The 12800-nt window shown below is 36.9% G+C and overlaps 1 protein-coding gene across 6 annotated transcripts in view; it reads right to left on the reverse strand.

Moving 5' to 3' along the window:
- CC2D2A (coiled-coil and C2 domain containing 2A) overlaps positions 1-12800 on the reverse strand; it is a 139412-nt gene that overhangs the window by 48717 nt on the left and 77895 nt on the right. For all 6 annotated transcript variants that reach the window (XM_043544631.1, XM_037898033.2, XM_043544630.1 and 3 more), the window contains 3 exons: positions 11145-11237; positions 6353-6444; positions 2735-2902 (listed from right to left, as the gene is read on the reverse strand). In XM_043544631.1, the coding sequence (XP_043400566.1) occupies positions 2735-2902; positions 6353-6444; positions 11145-11237 (353 nt within the window). The remainder of the gene's footprint in view (positions 1-2734; positions 2903-6352; positions 6445-11144; positions 11238-12800) is intronic.

A 12800-nucleotide genomic window follows, 5' to 3' on the forward strand; every position in this document is an offset into this window, starting at 1 on the left:
GATACTGCACTTTGCCACAAAGTGAACTTCCCCAAGGCAGTACAGTCAGCATTGATGATCATCACTGACTGAGAAGGAGTATTTGCAAGAAGCACAGATGTTGAAGTCCAGTCCCATAATGGGGAAAAGAGGGGAGCTAGTGAATTCCCTGGGATGAGTAATTTAACTATTGAACTATAAAATTTAGCTAAAAACTATAGGATAAAATCCTAAAACTATTTACAAGAACCATCTATATATGTATTTACAGATTGAAGAATAAAGAAAGACAAAGCTCCAGACACTGGAGGTTCTGACCCAGGCCATCTGGTCATAAGAAGGAAATGGAGAGAGTCAGTCAGTCCGCTCCGCCCTTTATCTCTTCGGTCGGGCGCAAGAGGACAGCAAAGGCACATTCATGGACCCTGCTTTCAAGAATTCTCTGACTCCTGTCACATGCGTTCACAGTAGACTACAGATAGGGACCAGGACTCAGAGAACTACTGAATATTAATCCTCACTTCATTAAATATGTAGTTAGCTGTACAGAACTTGGTTTGGCTCTAAAAATATTTTTGACATTTTCCTGTTATGCCTCTACACCATGACTATATTTATTCAGTGAAAAGAAAGCTGTAAGGGTAGTGAGATAAGCTCCACAGTGGAAGAGAACTTCCTGCCTGGAGGCACTTTCCTGAGGCATTCATGTGTCCCTCAGAATGACAAGGCACAGCTTTCTCACTTCCCTGAGGAGTTTATATGGTCTGCAGGCTGCTCAGTTTAAACAGATCTATCCCAATGGAACTTCTAAATTGTACAGATTCCTTAACTTCTAAACAAATCCTCTGTGGGAAAATAAATAAAAATGAATATATAGACAGCAATTTAATGTGTGGAATGAACCAATGCAAATATAACTATATTTACCACAAAAAGTTGTATAGAAACACTGTACAAGTAAATGTAATAATAATACAAAAATTGAACAATAAATGTAAATAACTACTCAAGATCGGCAGAATGTAAGATCACAGTTCTTTTTTAAAAAGCTAGGGTTTTTTGGAATATTGAGGGCAAAATGTACACTGTCACTTTAATGCACATTCAACACTGATTAAGTGGATAATTAGCTAAAAGATAATCCTCTCTTCCTTCTCATAAAAAATCTTAAACTTTTAAGATATCATAATCAAAAAGTTATACTTTACACTTATTCCTCAAAGTGAGAATATTTATGAAAGGCCAATAAAACATATAAGTTATGGTAAGTAGGTAGAGTAGCAGAAGGGCTCAATTCCACATGTTCAATAACTGACTAACACTAATTAGCTCTGGTATGGTTCAAAAATTTAGTCTTACTTGGAAATTGCTCCTGTTTATGAGAGAGTTTTTTTCAAGTTTTGAAGCCTAATCTAAGGCTTGCTCTTCAGTCAGGCTTTTGAGCAAGCATTATTTTACTTTTGTTTTACGTTCAGATTAGTTGGATCGGATGTCTTAAACCTACAATTACTATGAAGGAAAAGACTGTTTATAAGTTAGTTTTGAGTTGTGTATGTTTTCACTAATTAAGTGTAGAGTGGAAAGGTATGTTTGTTATAAAAGCCCCATAAAATAAGAAAAATAATACAATGCACTCTTACAAAATTTGAGGTGATATTTAAGCAACTGTATCTGAAGGCAGGATTGAGCTTCAAAATTAGTACAATGGAAATTCGGTTCTTTCCACTGGCTAAATGCTTAAAATGAATACATGAAGGCAGAAAAGCAAGAGCAAATACGAAAGAAAGAACCTCGATTCTACAAGACCAATCTCACGAACAACCAGCTATACAAATCATTCTTCCTAAAAAGTGGGGGTCAGGGGAAACCACATAACAAAAGTGATATTAATGAACAAGTCGACATCCCTTCATATTCTGATGTCTTTAATGTACTGGAAATTGCTTTGCAGTAGTTTGAAGGACAAGAAGAAAGAGATGAAGTGCACCATGCTACAATTTATGCACCTTACCTACTGTGATTTTGAGATGATAAATTTTATGAACTTTTTGGTTTTATGAACTACTTAATCCCCAATTAGTTTGTAACACAGGGGTTCTACTATGCATATAATAACTATTGGTTTGTAGAAAAGACTACTTGGAATCTCTTTTATTACATCTAATCTATCTAATCTTATTTAATATAAGTACAAGGGATATATTATAAGTACTGGATACAATTAAAAGACATGATATTTACAAGTGTTTTAGGGATAGCATGTCTGATATTACCTGGCTGTTTATATTCTCAAAATCACAAATTATCCTCCAATTATTTTTTTTTCAGACAGCCTAATATGCACAATAAACCAGTGATCTTAGCAGGCACTGCTAGACAACAACATAATTCTAAGGAACTTGCAAAACAGCAATACTTATACTATTAAACAACATAATCAATGAATTTGTAAATGTATCTCTTTGTGTTAGTATCATGAGGATAAAAACAATCATTGCATTTAATACACAGAAAGCCAAATTTTCAGAACTGGCCACTTAATTGTGTTAAAAATATTTGCTGACACATGCATCTGTACTCCAAAAACAGGGATTTAAACACACACCTTTTGCATGCAAATTTCACAGAAGCAATTTATACAGCCGATTTTGAAAATGTAGCCTCCAGTATGAAAAAGATTTTTAAAAAGGGAATTAAAGAGCCACTAGAAAGAGAAAGAACATTTCCAACTAGAAGCCTTTTAAAAGGTTCATACCTTAAAACAAGTTTTCTCACTGGAATATCATAAGCTCTAATGATGTTCACTAAAAGATTTATGTCTCCATCTGATAGATTCTGTGCTGTAACTTTCTTCCTTTCCTTTCTTCTTGGCTTTAGTGGTCGCTTTGGCTCCGCCAGTTTAAAAAGACTGAGTCCTAAATTACTAGAAATCATAAGAGAGAGTTTTAGTCTTTTCTACACAGGATCCAGAGTTCTAATTCTCTCTTGACACATACACAAAACTATGCACTTACAAGAAAGAGAAATACATACTCTTGGTGCCATTTATTGTGAAATATGTTTAATTGTTTATTAGCACAGAAATGGCATTTTGTATTTTATAAATTTTTAACAAAACGTACCGAAGAATTATATCATAACTAAGTGAGAATATGAAATAAAATTAATTTAAAAACTTTAGAACGGATCTAACCTACTATAATTATATAAACAAGATGCCTATTAGATGACATTATCCAATGTATGTAATACACCAAAAAAATCAAAGCCCAGAATTATCTACGACAAACTGCAGGCTACAAAGGGGAAACAGAAATTAATGTGCCATGACATACCCTGGGTCATCAGAACTTATAACACAAGGCAAAGCAGAATAAAAAGAAAACAGGAAAAGAATAAAAACAGATGTGTGAAAAAACATACATTAATGATTCTAACTGTACAAACATATTTCAATTATAGAAAGCATTCCAGAACCAATTTTAAAAAGCCTAAACTGCTAGCCAAGGTCAACTTCTCATTATATGCAACTAAGAAAGTGCATTATTCTTGTAAAAACAGTATAAAAAGATGAATTACTTTTCTTAAACTGGAAAATTCACTAAACATATTTTAACATATTTCCCATGTTCCAGAGTATTGTGCGTATTTTAAATCTATTAATAATATAATCTGATTAGCTAACAATGCTCAGTACAAACCAGTATTAATCATGTGGAAATCAGTATCAGTCAAGCTAATTTCATTTTAAACAAATTGGGAAATTAACTATAAATGTTATTTCTCATTCTGCAACATGAAAGTACTGAACCAAAAAGAATGGTTTCTTTGTTGAAAAGCAGCAAGTCTCTGTTTTGCCAGCAGATGGGACTACTTAGGTTTATATTGTTGAATCAAAATAATATCTTAAGGGCACAATGGTGCAGTAAACAAAGTTTTCTAGTAGCAAAGAAATGAACATCTCATTCATTATCTATCTGCTCAAACAGATTTAAACAAACAAACGCTAGTTAATGTCATTTATGTGTTGGTGATGCAGAGTAAGGACTTGCCTACACTACTGCACGGGGTCAATCTAAGATACGCAATTTCAGCTACGTGAATAACGTAGCTGAAGTCAACGTACTTAGATCTACTTACCGCGGTGTCTTCACTGCGGTAAGTCGACAGCTGACGCTCTCCCATCAACTCCGCTTGTGCTTTGCGTTCTGGTGGAGTACCAGAGTCGATGGGAGAGCGCTCAGTGGTCGATTTACCATGTTTGTACTAGACGCGATAAATCGACCCCTGCTGGATCGATCCGGCAGGTAGCGTAGACAAGCCCAAAGACTTGAAATACCGGAGGCATGGAAACATAGTACAAAAAGTCAAAGTCACAAAACAACAGCAAACAAATACATATATAATATTCTGGCAAGAAAAGAGAAGAGGTTTCAAAGATGAAAAAATATGTTTGAGCAGAAGTAGAGAGACATATGGGAAGTGCCCATCAGCAAGGTGTCAAGCCATATGTAAAGCACAGGGTAAACAAAAATGCACTTTTTAAAATTATTTCATGCTATTTGCAGGGCATTTCCTTGTGTCTTTCCTCGAAGCTATCCCTCCACATCCTGTTCACAATTCTCTTTTCCCTCTGATCTGTTCGCTCATTTCTCAAAATGCCTTAGAACTGTGCAGCAAGAAAGGTTAGAAGTCTAAACTGCAACTTCTTCAGGATCAGTTTTTTAACTTGTCTGTGTTTCAAACTTTAAGTCCAAGATCAAGATCATAACAACATTATGTTAACTTATATTTTTACCTCCTTTCATCCAGAAAGGACTCAGTATCTATATTTATATATGCACACATAGATGCCTATTTATTATTGTTTTTCAAGCACATTACAACATTGGTAGGTGCCTCACAAAGTAAATAAAAACCAGGCCCCAGCCCCAAAGAGCATATCATGTAAATTAAACATGACAGAATATGTGAGGATCGTAACTTAATTAAAAGGGGGCTGAAGTACACAGAAAGCATGTGGGGGACAATGCTAACATGGCACAGTATTTCTTTTTATTTGTTTAGTTTTTTTGTTGCCTTTCTTTCCCCTGGACATTTCTTGTAGATATGAGGGCTGAAGTGACTTTTTTGGAGGGAACTAAAGAAGATGAGGAAAGTTGCAATGAACAGGGCTGCAGAGGGCATTCCAAGCATTGGGATCAGCACAGACAAAGAAAGTGAGATAATCTTAGGGAAGGAGATGAAACAAGCACCAAGGCGGACATCAGTGGTGGAGTGGACAGGGTAGTGAGATGTGCATAGCGTACTCTAGGAAGCCATTAAAAGAATACCAAAATTATATAGATATAGTATACATATGTACTTATCCATACATACTCAGATATACATTTTATATATGTTCCCACAGATACATACACATATGCACATATTACAGGAACTATTTCATCCATCAGCACAGTAATGCTACATCTGGATGAAACATAGCAGCTGTTCAATACTTCACAGCAAAATTACAGACCAGTATACAACAGGAAGTAAAGAACATAATATCCAGCAGAAACTACATTGGGATTGAAGATGTCTACTCTGCAAATCATCAGGATTGTGTTTTTATATTTATAGCTTTCCTTTTAGAAGCAAAGACAAGGAACTACTAACACCTCCCACACACACACACACACACACACACACACACACGCGCGCGCGCGCAAAATGAAGCAAGTCAAGCCTACTAGAACCCGGGAGAGGTGAAGAGCAGAATTCATTTTGATATCTTCTATGGTAAATATTAAGTGAATCTAATTTACTGGATTTAGCAATTGATGATACTCAACCAATTCCCATTATATATAAACAGATTTAAGTTTCATCTGAAACAATGCAATTCCAGCCTCACAGTCCCCCCCGACACCATGCTGAGACATTTGCTCAGCACTGATTCAGTGGGAAGAGTGCTGACTATTGAACCACCAAAGCCACCACATTTGGGTCTTACTTGGAGTCAGTCATTCAGGTACATACTAAGCTGGACTCTCCTTAAGCTTTTGAGGTCAGATCAGAAACTGGAGTAATATGGCAGCATATAAATAAAGGTTACTGTGAATGAATACTTCTGCTGAAAATAGCATATGACCTTAAAACATTTATGATGCAGTTTTATTGCAGTTATTTAAACACTTGTGTATTTTGGCACAGATGAGCATGGTGCTTACAGAATAATACAGCATTATGCTAAATTTAAAACATTAAAAAACAGGGAGTACAACACTAAACTTTTGTGGTAAAGAAATAATTATGAGCCTAGAAATAAGGATAGTTTAAAATTAGTTATTTTAATTTTTTAGATATGATAAAAACTTTTTTCCCTTACCCAAGACTAGGAACCTCCTCTTCATTTACCAGGTCAGAAAGAAGGAAATGATGCTTTGCTGTTAGAAACCGGTTTATCACTGATTCTCTAACCTGGAAACACAACCAATTGTATGTCTTACTCAAATTCACTGAAAATACGTGTGGTTCAATTTATTAAAAAGAAGAATTATTTTTCTTAACGCCCCATCATAAACAAAAAGGGGCATGTTCAGGGATTCTTGACTCCCTTTCCATAGATACTTCCTCAGCACAAAATACTACCCCATTCTAGAGTAAATGACTCCTCTAGAAGCAGTCTCGGTAGATGTCCCAGACTAAAGAGCCTGGATCAAGGATCAGTACATCTGGTAAAGGGAAATGGAAAAAATAAGAGAAATTCTCTGAACACGCACTCTTTGTCTTTCCAGATTCAAGTGGAGAAGAGTCCATACTACAAACTCAACATAACTGGCACTAACTGACAATTTTTTTGGATAACCTTAAAGAGTCAAAGTGAGAGTTAAAACACATTGATGAAACAGTGTGAAGAAGCTTGCACTCCTATCTATACTATATCAATTCTGTGGCGAAATAGAGCACTTCAGATTCCAGGACTGTCAATGGGGCCCCTTTTCAAGCACTATATTTGCAAGAAAATATATAGTTTAGGGCTATCGATTAATCAGAGTTAACTCACGCGATTAACTAAAAATATTAATCGCAATTAAAAAAATTAATCACAATTAATCACAGTTTTAACTGTACTATTAAACAATAGAATACCAATTTATATTTATTAAATATTTTGGATGTTTTCCTATATTTTTAAATATATTGATTTTAATTACAACACAGAATACAAAGTGTACAGTGCTTAATTTATATTATTATTTTTATTACAAATACTTGCACTGTAAAAATGACAAATAAAAGAAACAGTGTTTTTCAATTCACCTCATACAAGTATTGTAATATAATCTCTATCTTAAAATGCAATTTACAAATGTAGATTTTTTTGGTTACAAAACTGCATTCAAAAATAAAACGATATAAAACTTTAGCGCCTACAAGTCCACTCAGTCCTACTTTTCGTTCAGCCCATCGCTAAGACAAGCAAGTCTGTTTACATTTACGGGAGATAATGCTGTCCGCTTCTTATTTACAATGTCACCTGAAAGTAAGAACAGGTGTTCACATGGCACTTTTGTAGCCGGCACAGCAAGGTATTTACTTGCCAGATATGCTAAACATTCATATGCCCCTTTATGCTTTGGCCACCATTCCAAAGGACCTGCTTCCATGCTGATGACGCTTGTTAAAAAAATAACGTGTTCATCAAATTTGTGACTGAACTACTTAGGGGAGAATTGTACGTATCTAGCTCTGTTTTACCCACATTCTGACATATATTTCATTTTACAGCAGTCTCAGATGATGACCCAGCACATCTTTTTTCAGCAAATCTGAAAAAGCGCAAAGAAGGTACCAATGTGAGATTTCTGAAGATAGCTACAGAGCTCAACCTAATGTTTAAGAATGTGAAGTGCCTTCCAAAATCTGAGAGGGACAAGGTGTGGAGCATGCTTTCAGAAGTCTTAAATGAGCAACACTCCAATGTGGAAACTACAGAACCCGAACCACCAAAAAAGAAAATCAACCTTCAGCTGGTGGCATCTGATTCAGATTATGAAAATGAACATGTGTTGATCAAAACTGCTTTGGATCGTTATTGAGCAGAACCCATTATAAGTATGGAAGCATGTCCTCTGGAATGGTGGTTGAAGCATGAAGGAACATATGAAACTTTAGGGCATCTAGCACATAAATATCTTGCAACGCCGGCTACAACAGTGCCATGCGAACGTCTGGTCTCAATTTCAGATGGATTGTAAACAAGAAGTGGGCAGCATTATCGCCTGCAAATGTAAACAAACTTGTTTGTCTGAGCGATTGGCTGAACAAGAAATAGGACTGAATGGACTTGTAGGCTCTAAAGTTTTACATTGTTTTATTTTTGAATTGAATGCAGCTATTTTTTTGTACATAATTCTACACTTGTAAGTTTAACTTTCGTGATAAAGAGATTGCACTATAGTACTTGTATTAGGTGAACTGAAAAATACTATTTCTTTGGTTTTTTACAGTGCAAATATTTGTAATAAAAATAAATATAAAGTGAGCACTGTACACTTTGTATTGTATTGTAATTGAAATCAATATATTTGAAAATGCAGAAAACATCCAAAAATATTTAAATAAATGGTATTCTATTATTAACAGTGTGATTAATCGCGATTAATTTTTTTAATCGCTTGACAGCCCTAATGTAGTTTAAAACTCCTAATTCTTTCAATTTCCAGTGGAACAAACATTCCTGTGCTAACAGAGGGAAGCAGAAGAATGGAAGGTGTTTTCTTGGAGGGTGGAGAGAGGGGGGGGGGGGAGAGAGAGAGACTAATTAGTATAAAGTGCAGCTTAAAAATTATATTAATAATTAACAATTTGAGGGAGTCTGCAATATTTTCTTACTATAATTTTACAAAAAGAAAAGGAGTACTTGTGGTACCTTAGAGACTAACCAATTTATTTGAGCATAAGCTTTCGTGAGCTACAGCTCACTTCATCGGATGCATACTGTGGAAAGTGTAGAAGATCTTTTTATATACACACAAAGCATGAAAAAATACCTCATCCCACCCCACTCTCCTGCTGGTAATAGCTTATCTAAAGTGATCACTCTCCTTACAATGTGTATGATAATCAAGGTGGGCCATTTCCAGCACAAATCCAGGGTTTAACAAGAACGTCTGAGGAGGGGTAGGAAAAAACAAGGGGAAATAGGTTACCTTGCATAATGACTTAGCCACTCCCAGTCTCTATTCAAGCCTAAGTTAATTGTATCCAATTTGCAAATGAATTCCAATTCAACAGTTTCTCGCTGGAGTCTGGATTTGAAGTTTTTTTGTTGTAATATCACAACTTTCATGTCTGTAATCGCGTGACCAGAGAGATTGAAGTGTTCTCCGACTGGTTTATGAATGTTATAATTCTTGACATCTGATTTGTGTCCATTTATTCTTTTACGTAGAGACTGTCCAGTTTGACCAATGTACATGGCAGAGGAGCATTGCTGGCACATGATGGCATATATCACATTGGTGGATGTGCAGGTGAACGAGCCTCTGATAGTGTGGCTGATGTTATTAGGCCCTGTGATGGTGTCCCCTGAATAGATACGTGGGCACAGTTGGCAATGGGCTTTGTTGCAAGGATAGGTTCCTGGATTAGTGGTTCTGTTGTGTGGCATGTGGTTGCTGGTGAGTATTTGCTTCAGGTTGGGGGGCTGTCTGTAGGCAAGGACTGGCCTGTCTCCCAAGATTTGTGAGAGTGTTGGGTCATCCTTCAGGATAGGTTGCAGATCCTTAATAATGCGTTGGAGGGGTTTTAGTTGGGGGCTGAAGGTGACGGCTAGTGGTGTTCTGTTATTTTCTTTGTTAGGCCTGTCCTGTAGTAGGAGACTTCTGGGAACTCTTCTGGCTCTATCAATCTGTTTCTTCACTTCCGCAGGTGGGTACTGTAGTTGTAAGAATGCTTGATAGAGCTCTTGTAGGTGTTTGTCTCTGTCTGAGGGGTTGAAGCAAATGCGGTTGTATCACAGAGCTTGGCTGTAGATGATGGATCGTGTGGTGTGGTCAGGGTGAAAGCTGGAGGCATGTAGGTAGGAACAGCGGTCAGTAGGTTTCCGGTATATGGTGGTGTTGATGTGACCACTGTTTATTAGCACTGTAGTGTCCAGGAAGTGGATCTCTTGTGTGGACTGGACCAGTTGAATTGGAATTCATTTGCAAATTTGATACAATTAACTTAGGCTTGAATAGAGACTGGGAGTGGCTAAGTCATTATGCAAGGTAACCTATTTCCCCTTGTTTTTTCCTACCGCTCCTCAGACGTTCTTGTTAAACCCTGGATTTGTGCTGGAAATGGCCCACCTTGATTATCATACACATTGTAAGGAGAGTGATCACTTTAGATAAGCTATTACCAGCAGGAGAGTGGGGTGGGATGAGGTATTTTTTCATGCTTTGTGTGTATATAAAAAGATCTTCTACACTTTCCACAGTATGCATCCGATGAAGTGAGCTGTAGCTCACGAAAGCTTATGCTCGAATAAATTGGTTAGTCTCTAAGGTGCCACAAGTACTCCTTTTCTTTTTGCGAATACAGACTAACACGGCTGTTACTCTGAAACCTATAATTTTACACCTAATCCCTTCCTGCGAACATCCTTATATCTTTGTATTACAGTGACTGCTTTATAGTATTAATACAATACTAAATAGTTTCATCTAACAGGTCTCCCCATTTCTATTATTTTCAAAAGTTTTGAATTAAGCCATCAAAACTCCTCTGGGCAGAAACTATAAACCAAAGGACTCTGCTTTAGATCAATTTTTCAAATGTCATTTGTGATTACATCTGCAACTTTTGACATAAAAATGCAGTAAAAATGTGGCGCTTGGATTTTACTTGAAAAATTCAACACTGGTTCTCCACTTGTGAGGTAACTCCCCTCTCTTCATGTGTCAGTATATTTATGCCTGCATCTGTAATTTTCAGTGCATGCATCTGAAGAAGTGTGTTCTTTACCCATGAAAGCTTATGCCCAAATAAATCTGTTAGTCTTTCAGGTGCCACCGGACTACTTGTTTTTGTGGATACAGATTAACACGGCTACCTCCTGATACTTAAATAGAGTAGTAACAAACAAACTAGTAAGAAAGATCAGTACTGACTCTTTTTGCATCTCTCACCTTCTGGAGATACTTGGCAACTAAAGCTCTGTGCGCATCTAGGTGATGCTTGCTGTCAATTACATCCCTCTCACGGAGCCTTTTCTCATAGTTCTAAGGGTAAATACAAAAATTAAGGTTGTGATTTGATGTCCCTTCTAGTGTTTTAGGTCACATAAGGAAATGGTAATCATTTTATTAACATAAACATATAGGATCAAAGTAAACCAATTTAAAATGTTAGATGTTAGGAGGTACTTTTTTAATGCAGTATGTAGCAATTCAGTTGCACATCCCAGTAATATAGACGGCAGTCATGTGGCTTTAACTACAACAAATAGCTTTCAAAATTTCCTTTTATCCTTTTCTTTATAAGGCTGAACTTTGATTTTTTGGCAGCTACAGTATGGAGGACCCTCTATCATCACACAGGTGATGCACTGGGCCTTCCTGGGAAGAAGGGCATGTATTCAAAGTTTTATTATGTATTACAGTCAACGGAGTTTCTGTAGAACCCACAGACTGCAAGGAACCATACTGGTTGCAAATTTTTTTTTAGATTAATTATTCAGACTTTCTATTCTGTTTTGAAAAATGAATAAACATAGCAAAAGGGAAAGAAAGAGAAATACACAAAATGGCATGAAGGCCTAATAAAACATTTGTGATGTATAGAATCAGGGAAATTTAGAAATGAAGGTTACTCACCTGCAAGATGCACTCTGCATAACACTCATGGGGATGTGGCGATGGTGTAGCTGACAGTGGATTATTTCATAGCAATGCCTATCAGAGCACTCTCCTGCCCCTCTTCTTCCTGCACTTTCCAAGGGCGAGGGCATAAAAGCGGGCTTGATACTCCGGCTGTCTCAGTTCCTTCCACAGCATCTTCAGGTCCGAAATTGTAATCAGGACTCTGAGGAAACTGGGAGGGGAATGAAAGTCCATCTCAGAGAATATTGGCTACAGGTAAGTAACCTTCATTTCTTCTTCAGATGGCCTTTGCAATTCCCATTAATGGGATAGCTTGATAAGCAGTGCTGTCATCTGAAGAGGGTGGGACATGACATCCTAATTAACTCAACTGGGATGCTAGATATAGCGCATAATGTTTTGTAAATGCATAAACAGAGCTCCTTTTAACAGCTCTGCAAATTTCTACAATGGGAATACACCTAAGGCATGCCAAGGAGGCCACTGTGAAAGATGTTATGAACACATGGAATATTCAAAGACCATTATATTGACTTTATGGTATATATATCACTAGGGGCTAACTCACAGTTGTATTCCTGGTTCCATGGGGAGTTACAGGGCTTTTTGCAGGAGCTAAAATAACTAGGGGGTAATTAATGCAAATCCCTAAGGCAGGTAAAAAGCCTGGGAAAGTTTTGCCCCCTGGGGGTAATTGCATATGCTGTTTGACCTTGTTTAAGAGGCCTGACAAACACAGAACTATAAACAGTCTAAAGCAGTCAGCCAGATGTACGGAGAATGGTCATTTTCACCCAGTCAAAGAACTGACATGAAACTGTGACCAAGAGATACAGACACTGTGGAAAGGGCTGGAAGAACTTTAATCCTACCAGTGTCCCCATGTGGAAGATGGGTAACTGCCTTGTAAGAGAAGGTTACTCATCCTGTGCAATAACAGAGGTTCTTTGAGATGGGTGTCCC

Source organism: Chelonia mydas, chromosome 4 (genome assembly GCF_015237465.2).
Source record: "Chelonia mydas isolate rCheMyd1 chromosome 4, rCheMyd1.pri.v2, whole genome shotgun sequence".
NCBI lineage: Eukaryota > Metazoa > Chordata > Testudines > Cheloniidae > Chelonia > Chelonia mydas.